Source organism: Camelus bactrianus, chromosome 8 (assembly GCF_048773025.1).
Source record: "Camelus bactrianus isolate YW-2024 breed Bactrian camel chromosome 8, ASM4877302v1, whole genome shotgun sequence".
Taxonomy (NCBI): domain Eukaryota; kingdom Metazoa; phylum Chordata; class Mammalia; order Artiodactyla; family Camelidae; genus Camelus; species Camelus bactrianus.
Window position 1 is genome coordinate 30,208,607 of NC_133546.1, and position 22,468 is coordinate 30,231,074.

Below are 22,468 nucleotides of genomic sequence, written 5' to 3' on the forward strand. Positions count from 1 at the left end.
TGCTCGTAGAGTGTAATCATAACTATTCCACTCCTGGGTTACTTGTCTCAAGGATTTTTGACAATAGCTCTAGTATTGAAATAGTTTCTCTAAGCTTCAGAGGCTTATTTTAATAGTTTCAAGATCCTAAGATCCTTTGTTGTATTTTTCAAGTATACTTCAGTAATAAAAATAATAGTACATTATCTTTCCTGTGTGAGATTGGTTAACTGACATGCCCTTAGGTTTTTCCCAGTAGAGGTGGTGGGTGGCACTTAAATATTATACAGTGTCACACAGCCCTTGTGATCGCGCCAAACAAGTTATTTAACCTCCATCAATAAAAAGAAGAATAATAAATATTTTGTTTTCAAGTGTCTCCAAGGCTTTGGTAAAGATCAGATGGAAGAGGGTGTGAGTGACAACTGCTTTGTAATCCATGAAGCACCATACCCGAAATAGTCATTGCCAACATTATCAGTAACAATAACAATAGTACTCATGAATCCTCTTCTTTCCCATGGGATTTAGACTTCAACTGAAAGACCTAGTCCCTGCTTTGGTAATGCAAAAAAAAAAAAATGATGAGACCATTAGTTCTAGTATGACCTGCCATTCCATCATGGACTGACTGTTTGCTCAGGATTTCAGGCTTGATTTTAAAGCCAAATGATGTCCAATGCACATAACAGTTATTTTTCCCTCTCTTTCTTTACACAACAAATACTACTCCTGCTTCATAATTTTGTAATATCAATATGCTTTAGAACTGGGACTCAAAATACTGACAACACTTTATAATTCCCAGTTCAGAGAACTTTAACATAGGTTTTTTCTGTAACAAGTTGCAATGAGTATGAGTATAACAAATGGAACTCAGTTTACCCAGCTTTCTTGAAATTTTTCCACAAGGTGTTAGCATAACAAAGCTTGTGCACTAGTCTCTGTAATATTTATGTAGAAGAAAAGTGTTATTGGATGTACAAGGTAAAGACTGTATATACAATATTAAATCTTATTTCATCCTTTGCAGATTTCCTTATATAATAGCGATGTTAGCACCGACCAGTCATCTCACAATCAGAGGTAGGCTTAAGCCAACGTTAGCTACTGAACTAGGGTATTTACTATCCCCATTATACAGGTTACAAGGAGGCATTTCCACAAATGACTTAATTTGATCTTTATTATAGTCATGTGAACTGGCCAACGCCTGCAGTAGATTGCTGACTTATTTGTCCAAGCCCCATGGTTAATTTGTGGCAAGGCTATATCTGAGAATTGTACCTAGTGAACACCCTAAAAGACAGTAAGCTGTGTCTTTGTGCCTTTACCACAGCCCTACACTTCCTTACCCAGCTCAACAGAAGTTTATTCTTCTGTTCCATTTTAGTAAATCCTAGAAGATCCTATACTACAACACTGAGATAAACAGTTCTTAAAAATTGGTGTTATCTCCTCAAGATTCCATTCCTATTCGGTTTCTCTAGATGTCACGATTTTTCAACAACACTGCATTACTTTAACAAGGATTTATTGATATTTTCTAGACACCATATTCTTGGGAGGAGTCTATAAACTGACCAACAGAAAGGAGGAATACAATCTTCTTAATTTTATTTTTAGTTTATTTCAAAGGCATGTTTTTAAATATAATACAAATACTTTAAACGAATTATGGATTTTATGCGCATATAATTCTAAAATATTTCAACTAGAGTTGAAACACGCTGGGGTTTTTTTCTGGAGGGAGCCCTGTAAACCTCTGTAATGAGGCACTTTGACGTTGTTGCTCCAGGTCCTAACTGGCCCCATATTGGTCAATGCAAGAATTATTTTTAGAGGAAGGAAGTCTGAAACCCCAAATAATTATTTCCCTAAATCTCTCTTCATAACCTATACAAATTAGTGACACCCTACCGCTTCTCCATAAGGGAGCAACTCCAAGGGTAATTGAGAAAGGCTGGTTCCTCATTTCCATTCCTGCATTTCCACACAAACTCACATATACAATCATGCTATACCCCTAACAATATCACATCAAAGAAGGATCTCAGAAATAGGTTTTTTTTTTTTAATACAGTGTTGGGTTTGTTTCTTCATTCTCCAGTATTTGCAATTCTAAGGATCATCATAATGTCAGGTGATGAAAAGAAGGAGAAAAATATTCTGCCTGTATATATAAAATTCTGTCACATAGGAAATCAAAATAATATCAAAGCTCTGCACACAGTTTACAGAAAAAAAGGTGTCTTCAAGAATTAGTGATGGTTTCTCCAGAGAATTTTATACAAGCCTGCCATGTTTCAAAAGCAGAATCAAAGTGAATCTAAGTTCCAATTGAGTTGCAGTCCAGGAGAGAGGAAGGCTTTGGTAAGGAGGAAAGGAAAGCATATGTATATAACTTAAAGATCTCTGTATGAGGAAACTGAAGCAAAAATTACTATGGTAACCATGAATATATTTAGTTAGCAGTCAAGTGACAATCCAAGGAAATTAAAAGGAATAATCCCAGTCACAGAAAGGGAAGAATCTCAAATAACAGAAACACATTTACTGCAATTTAAATTCTAGGAACCCTAAAGCAGTGCCATCTATACAGCCTCATTCTTGTCAGTATTACTAATGTGATTCCATTCTCTCAGCTGCTCCTTCAACCATCTATAACTTACTTATAGCTCAAAGTTTATTTACTCAACTCAAACTCACACACAGATTCAGTCCTGACAGAAAAATATTAGTCTCTTTCTTCAGTTAGAAGGAGTCAGAGTGTCTGATACTCTTTCCTAAATAACTAATAATTGGTTCTTCTCCAGGGTTTGAAAAAGCTGGAAAATATCTGAACAATGAGCCAAGAGGAGGGCATCAAAGTCACCAGGAGTACTTGTTTGACATATACATAGAGCTTCCTGAGCCGTTTCCAAATCTATTGAATTAATAACCCTGGTCCCAGAAATAGCTGTCTTTCAAACGTGATTTCCAAGTAAAGCCAAGTTTGGGAGGAAACACTGCTACAGTCATGGTTCTCAGTGGTGCCTACAAGTGGTGGTTCTTGTTAGCAGTTTTCAATAGCATTTTGGGGCAAGTGTTTTCAGCAGAGGCAGCACTTGAGCAGACAGTAGCTCTAGATGGAGCTGGCTCCCTGTGGCACTGCTGGAGAGGTAGGTCTGCACAGCTGTACCCACCAAGCTTTTTTCTTTGACTGGCCTTGAAGTAATGGAGGCTTCCTGCTGTCTGTTACTTCACACCCTAGAACTCCTACTCTGGAGCTCAGGATCATTCTCTCAAAGCAAGGTTCCTGCTGAGCCTTCTCTTGGTACTGAGACACAAAATTGCCTTTCTAAAATAGAACTGTAAGAAGGTTTTTGTTCAACATCTCCTTTTGTTTACGGCCTGCATAACAACATATTGAGTTATACTGTTACCCCTCCATTGTCCTCTATTATTTTTCTTCAACTAGGCCCCGAGATGTGATTTATCTCATAGCTCAGTGAATTTCTCTTCTCCCTTTGGGTGCAAGTCCAGGATGCTAGCTGCAGGACCACTCTCTTTCTTGGAAGTGGTTGAACCTAGTTATCTAGGGGACTGGGTGTGTGTCCTATGCTACTTTTCCAGTGAATCCACATGATTAAGATTTGTGGATCTCTTGACAGCAATGTGGGGTGGAAGGTAGAAAATGGATCAAGCCAGAGGGTGGAGGCAAAAGAGTGGGGGTGGTTGGAGCAACAAATAAAACTAAAAATAAAAAATAAGCAGAGATGATGCTGTTAAGATTCAAGAGGTCAGAAGGAAAAGCTTAAATGGTCTTCATTGCTAATATGGACAGAGGGCAGTATTGAAGTTTGAACATAAACGCTGAAGTCTGGGGCTGGGATATCCTTTAATAAGGAATAAGGGATAAGGATAATGAATTTACTTGAGGAATCTTTCAGACTCAAAAATGATACAATTTTCAACTGAATATGATATTTTGGAATGTTCTAAAAGTTTTGGCACATGTCTCCAAAATTCTATAGACATGTGACAATGTAATAAACCTTGGACTCAACTGATTTGATGTTAATCGCAGAAGATTATTGTCTATTAATGTCCTATACCTGTAACATAAACATGATTGCTTAATTAGTGGGTCATAATTGAGGCATGTTTATTTCATAATACTTTGTTTCACAGACGAGTCTTAAAAATACTCTGCTCTTATTTCCTTTGTTCTCTGACTTAAATTTATATTTAAAGGGTATGTGAAGATTTGGAAGCAAAGGATCATTCAGTGCTTAGTCAAAAATGTACATTTTAAATCATGGGGTATATTTAGACACTGTTGTCTAAAATAAACCCTAGCTAATAGAAGACAGTAAGACTTATAAATCAATAAAAAGGAAATAGACAGGGCATGAGGGCATGTGCAAATAAAAATAAATATGAGTGATGCAATGAGAAAGTTGTTTCACCTCTATGGTATTCTTCCCCAAAACCCAGAAGCCCAGTCTAATCATGAAAAACAACAGGCAAACTCAAAATGAGTAATATGCTACAAAAAAAACCTGACTAGTTCTCTTAAAAGCGATCAAGGTCAAGAAAAACAAGGGAACATTAAGAAGCTGTCATGGATTAGAGGAGACTAAGGAGACACAATGATGCAATAAATGCAATGTAGTATCTCATATTGTATCCCAGAAGAGTAAAAAAGGGCATTAATGATAACATGAAGGAAATCTGAATAAATCTATGGATTAAGTAATAGAGTATCAGTGTTAATTTCTCAGTTTGACAAAATAAATGGTGGTTATGTAAGATATTATCCTTACTGGGGGCCAGGTAAAAGGGACATGGGGATTCTCTTCTTCTTATGTTCATATAAAGTTAAAATGATTCTAAAATAAAAAAGATTTTAAACATATATGAGACTATATTTCTGTGTATAGTAAATTATAAAATTAGCACCAACACTTTTAATGGTAACAACTAGACCAACTGGACAAAACATATAAAAAACATTTATGTAAAGCTATCTGACAGCTATAAAGGAGATGGAGAACCAACTTTTCAATATCAAGAGAAGAAAGATGTCTATAGAGGTAATTAGCATATTGTGACATCCTTTGCCTGTGGGCATCTCCCTGTTCAGAAGACATGGCCAAGAGACTGAGCAGTGCTTTGGAAAGCCTAGCTGTATTACTAGGAGGACAAAAGCTGGATTCCAGGACTTGCATGGGTGAGACTTGGGTAAATTCTACACACTTTGGTTTAGACTCCAAAGACAGGAAGCCTAGGATGAGGATAAACTAGAATCAAAGCAGCTGTCATGGGAGTGCAGCACAGCTTTGCGTCATTTAAGTGTTCACAAAGGCCAGATATTAGAATTATAAAATAAGAACTCCTAAATAATTGTTACTTTATGTTCAAGGACATAAAAATAGAATATTAAAAATTTGAATATAAGTTTTATTATTAAAAATTCAATAGATGTATAAAATTTCAATATAAAACTAGATACTAAACTATCTTAAATGAACCAAAAAGGAATTCTAGAACTGAAAAATATAATAAATGAAATTAAAAATCCTATGAGTGGTTTCAATAGTAGATTTTATATAGCTAAAGAAAGACATCATGAACTGAAAGTAAGCCAGAAGAAAATATCTACAATGACGAACAGAAAGCCACGAGTATAAACAAAAGAATGAGTATAAACAAAAGAGAGTATAAGATACATACTGTACACAGTGCGAAGTTCTAAATTATTTTAAATTGTATTTCTAGAGGAAAGATAATGGTGAAAGGGCAATATCTGGAAAGTCAATGCCTGAATTATTTCTTGAGCTGATAAAAGACATCACTCTGCAGATATATCAACTAAATAAATCCCAACCCATAAAATAAAAAGCTATCATATATGTCATCACTGACCAATAGAACTTTGCACAATGATAGAAATGTTTCATTCTATGAAATCCAATGTGGTAGCTGCTAGTCACATGTGGCTACTGAGCACTTGTGTGGCTATGTAACTTAGAAACTGAATTTTCATTTAATTTGAATTAACTGAAATTTAAATTAAGTAACCACATAATTCTAATGAAGATTGTATTTGGAAGTGCAGATCTGGAGCATTATAGTAAAACTCCTGGAAAAAAAAGATTAAATGCTTTAAAGAAATAAAAGAAAAGACACTACAAAGGACAATTATTAAGTAGTTACCTTTTCTACATAAACAATGGAAACCAGAGGACAATAAAATGTGCCAAAAGAAAAAAAATGACAAACCTACAATTCCATACTCAATAAAAATATCCTTCAACAGTGGAAGTGAATTCTGTTACATGCCTAGTTTAACTCACAGGGCAAACTGGCAGATTTGCATATTGTCTTTGAAACTTTTGAGATACTAAGAAACTTTTGTTTCTGTTTCCCTGTACTCTGAGAACTCATCTTCTCAATGGGGCTTCTTTGGCTCATCCAGGGGGACTTTACCACTCTCTGCACACACTTCTGTTCTGGTATTTATACTATCATTTTGCACTTACTGGTTTATATGTTTGTTTTTCTTACTTGACTGTCACTTCTCTGGAAAGATTTGAACATAAGCACCTAATTAAATTTCAGATGGTATTTAAAAGTGAATCATTTTGAAACTAAAAGTTAGTGACAGTGAGATTTATCTCATAGTCACTTTTCTGGAAAATACTGGAGAAAAGCATCCAAAAAATTTAAAATAGTCCCACATATTATACTGTAGGTGACATCCAAAATTGTATTACTATAGAACTGAAAGATGGCTTAAGGGCAATTTATATATTAAACTAATTTATGTATTAAATAAATTCAATCTCAGAGATTAAGTGGCCTGCCTAAGTCTCAGAAAAACTAGAGTCAGAATCAGAGCCCAGTCGTCTAATCCCAGGTACATTCTTCTATATCATAATATTTCAGAATTAGGAATCTTTCTACTTATAACAGAAGTATATCTATGTCTCCTGTAACCATTCTTGAGTTTAAAAATTATCAACTTTTTAAAAATATCAACTTCTGGGTCTTTACTAGAATATGAAAGAGACAACCTAGGAGTCAGGGGACCTGGATTCTTATCTCAGCCTTGTTACCAGTTGATCTGGGAGTCTTGGAAGAATATCACCTACCTTCTCAGGACCTGTTCATTTCAAAAAGTAACATGTTTCACAGAGTAAGATATAAAATGAAGCAGATATTCTAGGAGAGGTCTAAATTTAATTCATATTCTTATATATTATCATTCTACTTCAAATATTTTAAATTACTTTCTGTTTGTTCCTCACCTTATCCACTTTCCAATGACAGAGAAATAGACTAAAAACAAAAAAACAAAAAAAAAATGTCACAGAGAGAGCTGAATAAACTTCTTAAAAGTCATCATCAATGATTAGTTTTAGTGAATGTCTAAAACAATACATGCAGGTAAACAAACACAATCTATCTGTTCCATGTTGTCAAGTTGGCAGGGTCTAAAGGATGGAGAACCACCACTGATGCAGGAAGAGCATGCGTTGGGGATATGCATGTAACTTGTATTTTACATATCTATCTGGGTACATTTTATATTGTTCCACAAATTTCTGAATTGGACCATTTTTTAAAGGTAAAATATAGCTTTATAAATATTAGAAAATTATTAGTTCTGGATAAATACTGGATCCAGGAGAAAAATAATACAAATTCAACTCAGATATATTCTCTCTTCACTCCTTCCCTACTCCCATATCTTCTGGCCAATCTGGCCAGGAATTGGATGCTTCTGGGCACAGAGCAGGTTGAACAGCTGTTTGACTCACTGCTTTTGACTCCTTGTCATTTGGCAGATTGAGATCTCTGCTGAGAGCACCATTTGGATTTTTTTTCACCCAAAACTGGTATTTTTGAACATGAAACTGAAATAAAGTGAGGCACTAGTGTACAGTTATAGAGTAATAATGCCAAAAGAGAGTGTGACAGATTTATGTCAAAAATCTAACTTCCCCTCAGAAGTGTTTAAAGAGATAACCCCACATTGGCTGAGGTGGCCATGACAGAGTATGAGTATGGGTTTTCTGAAAATGTATATATAAAAAATGATACTAGCTTCAGGTGTATGAACTAGTGAAGAGAAAATATCAGACATGAGTAAAAATAAAGATGCATATAAGCAGGCAGGACAAAATGAGACTGATTAGGAAAATATAAGTAGAGAATCCAAGAGAGTCAGTAAATCAAGGTTTGGGTATTTGGGAGGAGACTACAATACTACTACTACTATTGCTACCACCACTACAACCAACAGTCTCAATAGTTATTATTATCACTACAACAGCAACAACAAAATAGTTACATAATGCTTACAGAGCAAAAGTATATATGTCAGCACTGTTCTAATGCTTTAAACATAATAAATAATTTAATCTTCTTGACAATCATAAGAAAGAAGAACTATTGTTATTATTTCCAATTTATGGGAGATGCAACTGAGGCATAGAGAATCTAAGCCACTGACTCAAGATCACACAGCTGATAAAGGTGAAGTCATGGTTTGAATCTGTGGCCAAAAAGCAATGACTGAATCTAAAATTTGAACCACAGGTTAAAAGATGCTGCAGAAAGTTGAACACTTTTGAATTAAGCATATATAATAAGCAAAGCCTGAACAAAGGAAAGAAACCCCACTGAAGCCCTCTGTGGTGACAGTAGAAAAGCATACAAAGACTGACAAAATTCCCTTCTATTTAGGTCCTTCCTGGAAATTATATTTCTTCCCAAATTTACCTCTTCTGTCCTCCTTTCCAGACCAGAGTACACACAGATCTAAAGCTTCTTTTAAGGTCTCAGTCCTTCTCCAATAATTAGCAAACCTCATTGCCAGAAAAGTCTCTTTATATGTAAAATTAATCACTGACTTTCCAACTTAAACCCGTTTCCTCTTCTCTGATCTTTCTTGGCAATGGGAAATACACACTAGATGAAGATAGTTAAAATTCTAATCACCTTTGCTTTTTTGTTTTTATTTAATAACTCATTTAAATGTACTTCTGCTAAATCCTACTTTAAAATCCCCCTGACATTAATTACTGACATATTCAAGTCTTTCTGACAGGCCCATTTTGCCATCTTAAATGTACTTATGGTGAGTTTTCTCATCTTACCTCTCCATTTTCTAAGGGGTGTATCTTGGAATAAAATGAAGTGCAGATGACCTCATCGTCTTTGGCATATGATGGTGGTCCAGTGCGGGGATAAATATTGTAAAGGGTGAGGCACTCTGTGTCCGTCACAGCATGATACTGCCAGGGCTTGTAATCAACATCATCAAGTGAGCGTTCCAAAATCCAGTTTCCAGGCCGAGGGGAGTTAGCTGCTTTCACAATCACATATGCAATCTGGAACACCTGGGGAAGAGTGACAACAACAACACATAACTCTGAATTCCAAAGTATTCTCACCATTAGATATCAAATATAAGGCCTAAGGCTACAATATATTTTATTTCAGATTTTATTCGATAACCCTATTATGCTCTCTGAACTGATTTTACTGTTACATATTCATATTTAATAACTTTTTGCTAAAACGAGATGTTTCATTTTGACACCCACGCTTTAAAAGAAATGGGTTAAAATTGGATTTTAGTTTTCTAACAACTCATTGACATCATTTCATCTAATTTTTGAAGTTCCATTGTAATCACAACCACTTAAAGCATTTATTACATACCAATGTACTCACCTTACTTTGTTGGAGAGTATAATAAATGCGTTAGAAACCCCATGTGTGATTGTGCTTGATAGTTTAGAAACACTTCTATCACCTAGTCCTCAGACAAGTACCATGTAGATGGTGTTACTGTGGTACAGCAAAAACAGCATAGCACTTTAGAGACATGGTCCTGTATTCAAATTGTGGTCCTATTATTATGTGACCAAGGGCAGATTATTTTGCTTTGTCAATTCCTAGATCTCTTCTCTGCAAATTAGGATCAATAATAAATATACAAAGTACATTACTGAGAGCAATTTAGATTAAATGAGACAATGTATGCAAAGTACCTAGCAAGGGACTTGGTTGTAAATACTCAATAAATGTCTACCTCTACATCCCCAAGTAGAAAATAATGAAGAAATTCTAGGACATGCAGACAACTATCTGAAACTGGAACACATTAAATAGAGGGTTTATGTACCTTCTGTACAAGAGGTAAACATGTGTTTAAAAAAAAGGGAAATAAAGAAAGGCTTCAAGTCACTGTAAGTCTGCAGAGTGACAATTGAGAATATGGCAATTCTTTACTTTCAAATAATATTTGAAGATGTAAAAAATAAATATTCTGGATGCTCTGTGACGGTGAATATGTGTGTCTTTACCAATTCAATCCAAAAGTCTGAAAGAATAACACACAAACATTATTGAGTGACATTTATAGACAATGTCCTGAGTAAAAAGATACATACAAGTCAGTTTAAATTACAGTCTCCCCATCTATGAGTTGATAATATACTGTAAAATGGCATATATGAAAAATATACTAATAACAAAGGACTATTATATGTTCTTGTTTAGTAAATTCAGTGAGATATAAGGAGCTTGACAGGCTTAAGCTCTGAGTGATTGGGGTCACTGGAGGAAAAACCCACTAAAATGTAATCAGTGGGTCTGCTTAGAGAGAAGCTTGAAAGGAATGTTCTGAAAATAAACCTTACTTGCTTCATAGTTTTGACGTGAGATTTTCAGGAATATGGGTAAGGTGACTATGGCAAACTCTAAGGAACTGAATTTAAACATATGAAAAGTTGTTCTACAAGAGGTAAGACAGATGGCTCTGACGTGGGTCTTTTGAGATCTTTACTAGAATACTAGCCTTTCTACCTGAGTGCACTGAGAGGAAAATCATGAACCAAGAAACGATTGAAAGTTGGGCTGGTATTTGCCCCTTAGGCACAGTTGTGGAAATACTGGTAGTTAAAATACTGAAATACTTCTGTACTTGTTGGTAAATTACTGCTGCCCAAGCCTTCCAAATGCTTCCCCTCTCCTGAGACCATATGATTAACCTTGGGATAGCAAGGAACAGCCAAGACATCTCCTCTGATTAGTCTGGGCTTTGACTGTTCTAATTTATTGACTATCACTCTAGGTGGGAAATATTATGAGTTTATATTTACAAAGGTATACAAATAAGTATAATATCAGACAGACACATACATATGTATGTGCATATAAATACTGGAATACACTTACAGTTATTTTGGGGAAGGGAATATATGAACATATCAAAGCCATTACCTCTGGGGTTTGGGAATAAGGAGTCAAGGAGAGAAAAAGAGCTTTTATATTTCATCCAATATTCTGCTATATTAATTGCATGAACATAAATGCCTTAGTTTTTAATAAAATTATTTTTAAAATAAGGAAAAAAAATTAAAAATAAGTAACAAAGAAAGGACAAGAGTAAGACTGGATGGAATATACTCTATCAATCATAATCTAAAGTATCTGCTACTTCTGCATTTTTCAGGTGTTACAAGGAATTATTATTCTTAGACATTCCATGTTCAATAACTCATACCCATGAAACTTCTTTACAAAGGAATTCACTGAAGGACATACCTATTGATTAATCTGATAGAACACAGAGAGATACTCATTTCTGTTAAAAATCTGAAACACTATGGTCCTAATTTCTGGTAATCCTAAATTATTCATGACAAAGCCTGTAAAATAATAAAGAATTATGAAGAACTAAACTGTGAGCACCTAAAGAGCACAGGTGCTACATTCCTGATTATAATTCTTTTGAAATAGTGTGCATTCAATATTTATTATATAAATTGAATAACCAAAATTATTGTAACATGCTTCCATGTTACTGCTATTAGCTTTATACTGTTTATTTTTCCTGTTTGTTAGAGCTTAAATCCCAACCAGCATATCTTGTCACTTGCAGTAACTAAGACATACATTGCTTGCATGTTCGTTCTATTATGTCTCTATAAGCTGAATAAATTTCTTAAACTCTTTTACCCTCTGTTTCCCAGTGTTTCTTTTCCAAAGTTAAAACCATGGAAGAGATAATGAGATAATGAATAAAAAATACTGCTTGTTCTTTGGAAAAAATCATCTAGATAAATACTTCAGCAAATTTCCACCCAGAAAAATACAATGCACAGATACTTTTTTTAGTAGAAAACCAAAAGACAAATAACAAAGCATAATTAGAGATTATAGGCACAAATAAGAAGAATAAAGACATATTGATGTATGGAAAAAGAACTTTGTTTAGAAGCAGAAACACCTCAGAAAGCAAGTATATAGGAAAAGGCCACATTCTCTTGGAGCTACAACATGGATTTATGACTTAGGAGCTTCTGTGTTGGCTCTGGAATAATAGATGAAATCTATGAAAAGAAGTTATACTAGAAACCACACAGACTCCTTCTATAATTCAATATAACTGCCAGAATTAAGTGACATGGAAAAGCAGTCACTGCCTTTGAGAATATTAGAGTCATCCCATTTCAAAACAATATCCTTCTTTCATTTATTTTCTATGGATTCTTTCAAATTTCATGCAAAATTAATTAAATTAGTTGGCATGTAGTATTTTGAATAAACTTTTAAAAATGTGGTAGACAGCCTTATTGAAAAACATAATGAATAAAAGTGTTCTTTGAAAGCATCAGAAAAAGACTGGGAAAATTCTAACAGTGATTTTCTAAGTACTCCAAAATTTTATGATTCTCTAATGTAACTATGCTACTTTTATTAACTCTGTCTCATGTTTTCAGTATAAAAACTCTTCAAAATCAGTAGTTATAAAACCAGATTAATAAAACCCCAATCTGTATGGGGTGCAACAAGGAAAGCATACACTTCATTCTAAGTACAAAAATGCTCTGACGGCTGGGCTTCCATGAACCTTAGATATCAACACACAATACCCAACTTTTTGTTGTTGCTGGAGGCCACTTTTTACTAACTTCATGGCTGAAAAAAAAATCAAAATAACTTATAAATTATGCCAAATGTTTGACATTTTACTGTATCAAGGAGAACTTTCTAATTCATATTCCATTTGTATGTCACCTAACAAAATATCTGGTAATCATAATCATATGTCACTGATGTACCATCGAATTAGATGTTCCCAAGAGTATTAAGAACTTGATCTCATTTAGGGTGGAAATGGAGAATAGGATCTTTCTGAAGAATCTTTCAATCCCTAAGTAACAAGTAACACAAAATGACCATCATACATAGTGATGGTTTCTAATCTTTTTCACATCATGGCTGAGATAAGATATTGGTACAGCACTGGGGCAAAAGGAGGAGACCTCACAGTCCAAAGTGAGCTACCGAGGAACTCTGGTCACTCTAGATGCTGCCCTGAGTCTGGACACATTAGCTTGCCTATAACTCATATGGATATGTCTGACATCCAGAACCAATTTCTAGCACATGCATTGCAGGGTCTGGATTTTTAAAAACTATTCTGTGCTATGACTCTCAGGAACCTACTTTATCCCGGTTCCTTTGTCCTCAAAAGAATCACAGATCTGGGAAAATGCTACCAAAGCATATTGTGTTTTGCAGATTTTACTGAGACTTTTGAGTGTCACTGGCACACAGTTTAGAGAGTCAAGCCTAAGTATGACTCTTTAATGATGTAACAAGGACACAGGACTTCTATTTCCTATAGGCTGATCCCCCATGAAAGCCATAAAACTATTAATGAGGGCCACTTTTCTATGGAAGATGTGAGATCAACTTTCTTACAGAACTTGACCTAAATTATTCTCTTCCATTTCTTGTTTCCTAATTTGTCAAGAGAACAACATGTGGCCATCTAATTTCTGCCAACTGATGACCTCTGCCTCCTTCCCCACATTGCTGTCTGTGAACCTCCTATAGCAAATAGTTGCCCACATACCAAAAATGCTTAATTGTGGAAGAGGCTTTGCAATATTCTACTACCTGTTTTTGCCAATGTTATGGATTTAAGCTATGATGCTATCTCTAATATACTTTGAAAACTCATGTGTATTTTTAGTCCTAAAAGTATGTTTGTCAAATTCCCTTATTTACTCATATATATATATATATTAGCTTTCAGAAAGCAATGGGAGTTACACAATATCAGAACCAGAAAGGATCCTTGGAAGCACAGGTTTCAAGCTTAGTACCCACTGGAATAATCGGGGTAGCTTTATAGAAATGTGTAAACATCTCTGTGTTTATTTGATGGATCAAGTTCATGCAATTACCTGATCTTTAACCTGAGACCTAAAAAGAGAGAATAAAGAAATTATAAACAACAACAACAACAAAGAGAAGAGTTCAGTATTTCAGTATTTTTATGGAAGGTCCATGAGAGTTGGCTGATGAGGGAGAGCAGAGGTCACGGGCTAAAGAACTCAGAGTGGCTGTTGCCCTGGGGGAAGTCAAGCAGATCCTCACGATGGCAGGTCTGAGCAGAAGCAGGGGTGAGAAGTGGGCACGAATGTAGGAAATTCAGTGAAAGTCTGAGTACAATAGACTACCCCCCTACCACCAAACCACATGCAACCAAACTCTTACTCCCCAGCACAAATTACAGAGCAATCACAGAAAACAAGTGGCTCACTACAATCTTAAAAATTATCTGAAGAGATCGTGATACATATTTTGATAACACTATTACTGGACTTATGTTTAAATCAAGCTCTGATAATAAATGCTTTCAATTTAAAAAAATTAACTTAGAAATATCTTCAATGATTACTTCCTAGGTGAGTTTTACGTCACCTGTACATTTACACTTACTTCAGTTAACCTAGAATCATGTGGTGGGGAATCCTGAAGGATAGCCCCCTTGCCTGCCTGTACTTTCTTTCAGACAAATTAATTTACAATAATTTCACAGACTGAATTGATTTGTAATTGTCCCTCAGTTACAATGTGCAGCCCATTTATTCACCCCCAAGTGTATACTGCAATCGCTGAGTGTGAATTTAATGAGTTGCAGGTAAGCAAATGTGCCATTTCACCTCAGGGTAAGTGGCTCCCGTGTCGCCAGAGGAACAGAAACAATCTGCCCTCAATTAAAACAGATTTTTTATACTCACATTAAACTCATGTAAAGTTTACACATTTGAAAATGAATTACACTCCAAAATTTCTAAGAACTATTAATCTAACTGGATGACTAATGATAATCCTTTGAAGATACAATGTTCAATTATTCGCTGAAATTGTTCTTTTTTTTAACTGGTTTTAATCAATGCCTCACTACTCATGGGAAAGTATCTGAAGGACTTTCCTACATCACTATGCAAGAAAGAAAATCTCAACTTTTTTTCTGAAAATTAACAAGAGTTACTTTTCAGCTCACTCTAAATTAATATGCAAATATAGAGCAATTACATTGCTTTATTAAAAATAGTAGGTTGGACAAGTTGATTATAAAGTTGATTTGGAAAACTTAACAAGCAAGAATAGCCAAGAAAACCTGAGATGGAAGAGCAACGAATACAGGGATATATTATTAAGTGAAAAAACCAACGTGGATAATATTCAGGTATACAGGATGCTGCTGTTTACGAAGAGGGCTTTTTTTGAAATGATGGATCTATGACCACTAATGGTCATCAAGGGCCACAAATGTCCCCAAAAGAGAGATACTTGGATATTTTCTGCAATGTGATGGAAGGACACAGCACCATCTATAAAGCAGTCATGCCAAAAAAGTGACCCCAAATCAGAGTGAGTCTCTAAATGTAACAACTATCAGTTTACAGGAAATAAGGCAGCAGAGGAGCATGAAAACAGCACCGCAGGGATACAATTAGCAAAATCCAGAGTGTGAGAACTTTTATTAGACATACAATATGGTTTCTTCAAAAAATTGTGAGAAAATAAAAAATAATGAGGTTATGAGGTTATGAGGTTATAGATTAAGAGAGCTTAAGAGATAGATCAAACAAATCCAGTGTGCGACTTCAGGTAAACCCTGATTCGGAAAAAAAAAAAAAAAAGTCTGGAGGCCAGTGTGATGAATTTTAATACTGACTGAATATTTGTTAGTATTAAAGAAGTAGTAGTAATAGTGCTAATGTTTAGGTGTGACGATGGTGTTGTTTACAATAGAGCTGTATCTTTCAGAGATCCATACTGAATTATTTATAAAGGGAGTAATATGTATAGACTTTGCTTCCAAATAAACTGGCAGGTGGGGTGGACTATGGATAAATGTAAAATTGAAACAAGAAGGGCCACAAGTCAATTCTTACAGATGGGTGTTGGGTATATCTAGGTCTATGGTACTCCTCTCTGTACTTTTCTGTATGTTGGGAAATTTTCATAAAAATCAGAATAAAAAAGATTACTAATACACCTCATTCTAATAAACAAATGATTCTCTTTCACGTGATTTTCCACTATTGGTAATTCAGTGCTTGCTCTTAAAAAGCAAATTATTTAATGCATTTTCTTTATTATCTTGATAAATGTATATCTGTTTCATACCGCAACTACATTGCATTCTGAGCTCAAGAAATATATCTTAATTATTTAAAATTAATTATCAACTGTAAAGGGTATTGCTGGCCCAGAAAGTATCAAATTTTAGTCTAGTATTTAAAAACATTAGGAACACTAATAAATGGAATGCAAATGAGAATGAGTAATGTCCTCCCTCAGCTTATGAATGTATTAGTACTCATGCTTCATTAAGTTGCTATCACTTTTAACAATGTTAGCTGCAGGTGAAACTCAGACAAGCTTGTTCCTTCTCTTTAGCACTGCCCTTGACATGTATTCTCTCCTCACATATTTCTCTCTTATAATCTATGGTTTCAAAAGATGGACCTGCCTCCTGTGAACAAGCCATTGGCACAGCATGGCTTTCACACCAGCTACTGGTAAAAGAGCAGGTAGGCTGAGTTCCCCCATCGAACATGACAGTCCTTTCAATGAAGCCATCACAAAGAACAATATTGGTGTGAATCACAGACAGTCAGAAATGTGACAGTTTAAAGCTTGCTTTCTAAAAATTATTCACCCTGGAGAAATACCCAGCATTGCCTTTGTTTTTGTGCTTCTATAGTTACCGGGGTAGGAAGAACCTATGCTTTCACCAATTTATGACATTGCAGACATGAATGAATTACTCTAGTTCAAAGCATTTGGGGAATAAAAGCAAAGATTTGTAGTGATGAAGAGAGTTAGAAATATAATGTTAACAGTGTAGAATAACAAATCACAGACAGATGAAACTTTCTGATCTTGGTTCATGAATTCTTTCAACAGATCAGAGTCACTTAACACTTACTCAGTTTTAGCTATTTGAAATGAAATAGCATCAGCTATTTTCCTGCTTATTTAGGCCCCACTTCCTTGTCCCTCTCTAGGGACGTTCTTAAGAATAGTCTGTGCTCTCTGTTGTTTATTACCTTAGCGTGTCTTCTCTATTTAACCCCCTGCAGCCCATGAACCACTCACCACCCTACTCGAATCACTTTCAGAAGAGTGACCAGCAGCCTAGTTGGAAAATTCATTTTTTTTTCCTCCATCCTCAAGTTTCTTTGAAATCTCCATAGCTTTTGACTATACTGTTCTCCCCTTATCTGAAGCTCTCTTTATCTCTGGAAAAAATGATATTTATTTATAATTTAGAGATTTTTTAAAGAAGAAAAACATGTTTTCCTAATACAGCTTTTTGCCTAAAATGGAAAATAAACAATAGGAAAGAAGGGAGTGAAGACAGAAGGAGTGTTCAGAGGAGAGCACTGTGTGGGGTGTGCCTGCTGTGGTTCTTTTTAATTCAAGTTTCCTTAACAAAGGTGCATCCCAATGTTCTACGTCCTAAAAATCTTTTCTTGGGGAAAGTAGCATTTTATTGAGTGCTTAGTTTTTGCTAGGCACTTCAGCATACAGAAGTTTCTTTCTGCTAACAAGAATCCTGTGTGGCAGAAAGAATAATGGCCCCTCAAAGATGTCTACAGCTTAATCCTTGGAAACTTTGAATATATTACCTTATATGTGAAGGGGTACTTTGCAGATATGATTTAAAGACCTTGAGAAGGAATGTCTTTAAATCATATCTGCAAAGTACCCCTGGGCCCAATATAATCACAAGGGTCCTTAAAAATAGAAGAGGGAAGCAAAAGAGGTCAGAGTGGTGGAACATGAGAAGAATTCAACCCATTTCTGGCTTTGAAAATGGAGGAAGTGGCCATAAGCCAAGGAATGCAAGCAGCCTGTCAAAGTTAGAAAATCAAGGGAATGAATTCCTTTCTAGAATCTTCACAAGGGAATGCAACCTTGCTCACACCTGGATTTAGGCCAGTGAGGCTCATGTCAGGCTTCTAAAACTATAACAAATTTGTGCTGTTTTAAGCCACTAAATTTGTGGTAATTTGTTATGGCAGCAATAGGAAACCAGTGCACTAGGTAACTTGTTCCACTTCACATGACTAGTAAATTATGGAGCAGGTTTATAAATCCAGTTTTGTCTCATTTTGCTTTTTGCATAATACCTTCCATATCTATGAATACCTAAACTAACTCCTTTATACAGATATTTCCCACATCTCAAACTTCTAACCTAGCCACGTTCTCATGTCCCATTTTATATTTCAGAATAACAACTGAACATCTCTTATGACAATTTAATTTTACTTTGTAAAAAATAATTTTGCCCTCGTTTTACCACAAAAACTAAGTTATAAGTTGGTAGCAGTAGAAATTGTAGAATACACTATAAATGTCTTTTAATACCTTACACATACTAGATTCTCAATTATTTTTTTAATTCAATGGAGTAGGTGATCAAAATGGAATGCCACCTCTGAAATGATTTAAGGAAACTTAGATTGATTTCTACAAGTACCTAAAGAGTGCACCTACCTAACTACCATTTAACATTAATAAGTACAGATGACACATCCCTCATCATTTCCAGTTTTCTTGGGAAATGCTACCAAGATAACTACCTTGAATAGTCTACATCACATATTCTCCCTTTGAGATAAAAATCTGCAAAAGAGAGAATTCTGCCAAGGTTTGTCAAGCTGGCCTTTACCTCAAATTTTAGAAAGGTGACTTCACCTCACAGTGAAGTGTGAAGAGTGTAAATGAAATGAAAAATGAGAAACTGCAGAGCCTGATATCATTCTGGCTAAGATTTAAAAATAAGGGCAGGAGATGGCACTCATATAACTCTACAGACATTTTCTACAGACCAAATGCTGAAAGTTATGACAGATATGTCTGAAAGGGTACCATATTGAGAGGACACAGGATAAAATTCTTATGAAAACAACCCTGCAAACTCTTTGCTCTTTGTCCTCTGACTAAACTTCTCCTGATTTTTATGAGTTAGAAATGCATCAAATCATCATAGTACTTTGGTGATGTCAAGTCAGAAGAGATTTATGAAGTGCTGAGCTAGATTTCTGAAGCTCCAAAAGGATGCACAACACACAGATAACTCTTAGGAAATTTTACTGTCTTCTCTATGCCGCCTCCACAAACAAGCGTTTTACTCCATTAGAAAGTCTGACTGCTCATGGATTTTCCATACCTCTCCATGCAGGACTAATTAATTGGTTGCACCAAAGTAAAAAAGTTTTTTGTTTAACCTTCACCCCTAGAGGAAAATCAAGGCTAATCAAATTAGGACTTAGCACAGCAGGAGGGGAAAAAAGCTTAAAGAGTGACAGAGAACAATTTTCTAACACTGAAATTTGTCCAATTTAGCAGGTTATGAATGTCACAAAAAGTCATGGTTACAGTTGTCCTGAAAAAGAGCAAATTATTTTGGATATTTTCTGTGGTACCAAATGTCCCACTGTGAACATTCTATCATCCTTGAACATGATTAATTTATATAAAATAATTCACTAGAAAAAACCCTGCACACGTTTCCATTTAAAGTACAACAAAATGTCATTATATTCTGATCCTGAAATCACTATCCAATAGAACATTTAATAATAACGCCTAGAAAGAAATTGTAAAGAACAATATACCTTTGGGAAACAGAAGTAGTATTTTACTAATGTGGAATCAAGCTCTATCTCATTTATGATACCCCAGGCATAAAATAGAATTCATAGGGGTTCTTGAACAGTTTGATTGACTACAATTACCCAACATTAAAGAATAAAGCTGAAAAGTCATCAAGAGTAAATTCCGACACTATAAATTGAATCCACCTAACAGCAGAGAATGGATGACAATAGAACATCCGTGCAACTCTACCATAAGCATATATGGAGGTACTGTTGTGAACAGAAACACTATAAACAACATTTTAATGAAGTGCTTCATTACTAAGCCAAGACCTAAACATACTGTGGATTGTTGCAAAATAGCTGCAGCTATTTGCAAAGCTTTATAAGAGGTATGAAGGATGAAGGCTTAACCTTTTCTTACTCCAGATATCATGTCTGCAGTGAGTATAAATATGGTATTCAAACAGTGATCATAATCAACAGGTAGTAAATGCAGTCACTTATTGAAAGCAGACTTTACACACATTTTGTGTGAAGGAGACCCTTTTCCCATTGTTTGCCTGTTCAGTATAATACACTATCAAGTATCATCATAGACAGAAGTGAACAACAGCTGTATAACTATTAATATTTTTAAGTCTAATCCTTTTTATGTCTAGGTCACTTTATAGGACAAACCAAAAGAAGGTCATGATTTGAATTGTAGATATTCTTGACACGAACAACATTTTGGGCATGCATCAAATGCTTAAAGTACACAACATACTGGAAAACATCAGATCATTTTTGAACACTAAACATAAATGAAATTATTTAAATATGAACAGAATACATTTAAATGTCTATATGCTCAGTAATCTCTTTAGGGAGGCTCAAAAGAATATATTCAAAAGGGGACTAGGATGACTCCTTGATTAACAAGGGCAAGAAAGACAGTTATACCTGCAGTCACATTCACTTAGGCTAGTATTACTATACCTATTTTTCTCAAAATTCCTATTATGGATTCTAAAATTCTGCACTTCCATAAATATTTTGAAGACTCACAGAGTAATATATTTAGTTCATTGATTCATTTATTCTAAAATACTATTGAGCAACATATTATTTACTGTGCCAGTCTTTAAAGTGCTGAAATACAGTGGAGAAGATAACAAAGTTGCTCTCTCACAGGGATTATATTCTAGAAAAACAGACAACATACCAGTAGTCTGCTGGAGCCAGCTTGTACTGGCTTTCAAAAGCCAATTCTGGCAAAGACGTAGAGGAAAGGGAACACTTGTACCTTGTGGATGGAAATGTAAACTGGTCCAGTCACTATGAAAAACAATACTGAGGTTCTTCAAAAATTTAAAAATAGATTCAGCATAAGATCTGGCAGTTCCACTTCTAGGTATATACCCAAAAGAACTGAAAGCAGGATATTGAGGAGATAAATGCACTCCCATATTTATTGCAGAATTATTCACAATGGCCAAGATATGGAAAAAACCTAAGTGTCCATCAATGGGTGAATGCATGAAGAAGAGATTATACATATATACAATGAAATATTATTCAGCTATGAGAAAGAAGGATGTCCTGCCATTTGCAACAACATGGGTGAATGCTGAGCACGTGTATTATGCTAAGTTAGAGAAGTCATCAGAGAAAAGCAAGTACTGGATGATATCACTTATCTATAGAATCTCAAAAATCCAAACTCATAAAAACAAGAGTAAAATGGTTGTTACCAGGTGGGTAGGGGTTGGGGAATAGGGCAGATGTGGTTTAAGGGTGCAAACTTGCAACAAGTGGTAAATAAGTCCTAGAGATTTAATGCGCAGTACAGTGAATGCAGACAACACTGCATTATAATAATCAAACTTGCTAAGAGACTAGAATTATTACAACCACTAAAGTGATACTGCATAACATGATAGAGATGTTAATTACTGCTACAATGGCAATCATATTACAACATATAGATGCATCAAATTAATATGTTGTACAAATCAAATTTACACAATATTGTATAGCAAATATATTTTAATTTTTTTAAAAAGCCAATTGTGTTTATATCTTCCCAATTCCTTCTTCAATGACATCATTTTGGTAGCTTGAAATCAGTCCTGATGTGAGTATTCACACTACAGAAACTGGCTAACACAACAAATTAAGGCTTTTTGTTTACCCCTGGACAATCAACGGTTAATCATCTGCCAGGCCCCCAATGCAACAAACAAGGTAATTGAAAAAATAATGAAATTTTAGGTAGGGGTTTCTACAATAGATGGTGATCACAGAAGAATTTTTATTTGAGCAGAGACTTCTGTTCAAATGACATGACATGACATGACAAATTAAGCCATGTCAAGATCCGGGGAAAAGAGTATTTGAGGCAAAGGAAATAGCCAGTGTAAAGAGCCTGATGCAGGAATGCCCTTGGTTCATCTCAAATGTGGCAGCAATGGATGATGACCTGGGCTAATGCTGGAGAAACACACAAGGGCCAGGCC

General features: G+C 35.1%; 1 protein-coding gene across 1 annotated transcript in view; it reads right to left on the bottom strand.

The window, feature by feature from the left end:
• The window catches only part of LAMA2 (laminin subunit alpha 2), a 516,774-nt gene that overhangs the window by 348,462 nt on the left and 145,844 nt on the right, over positions 1-22,468 (bottom strand). Inside the window, exon 4 of the mRNA XM_045524726.2 lies at positions 9,129-9,371. Coding sequence (XP_045380682.1) covers positions 9,129-9,371 — 243 coding nt within the window. The remainder of the gene's footprint in view (positions 1-9,128; positions 9,372-22,468) is intronic.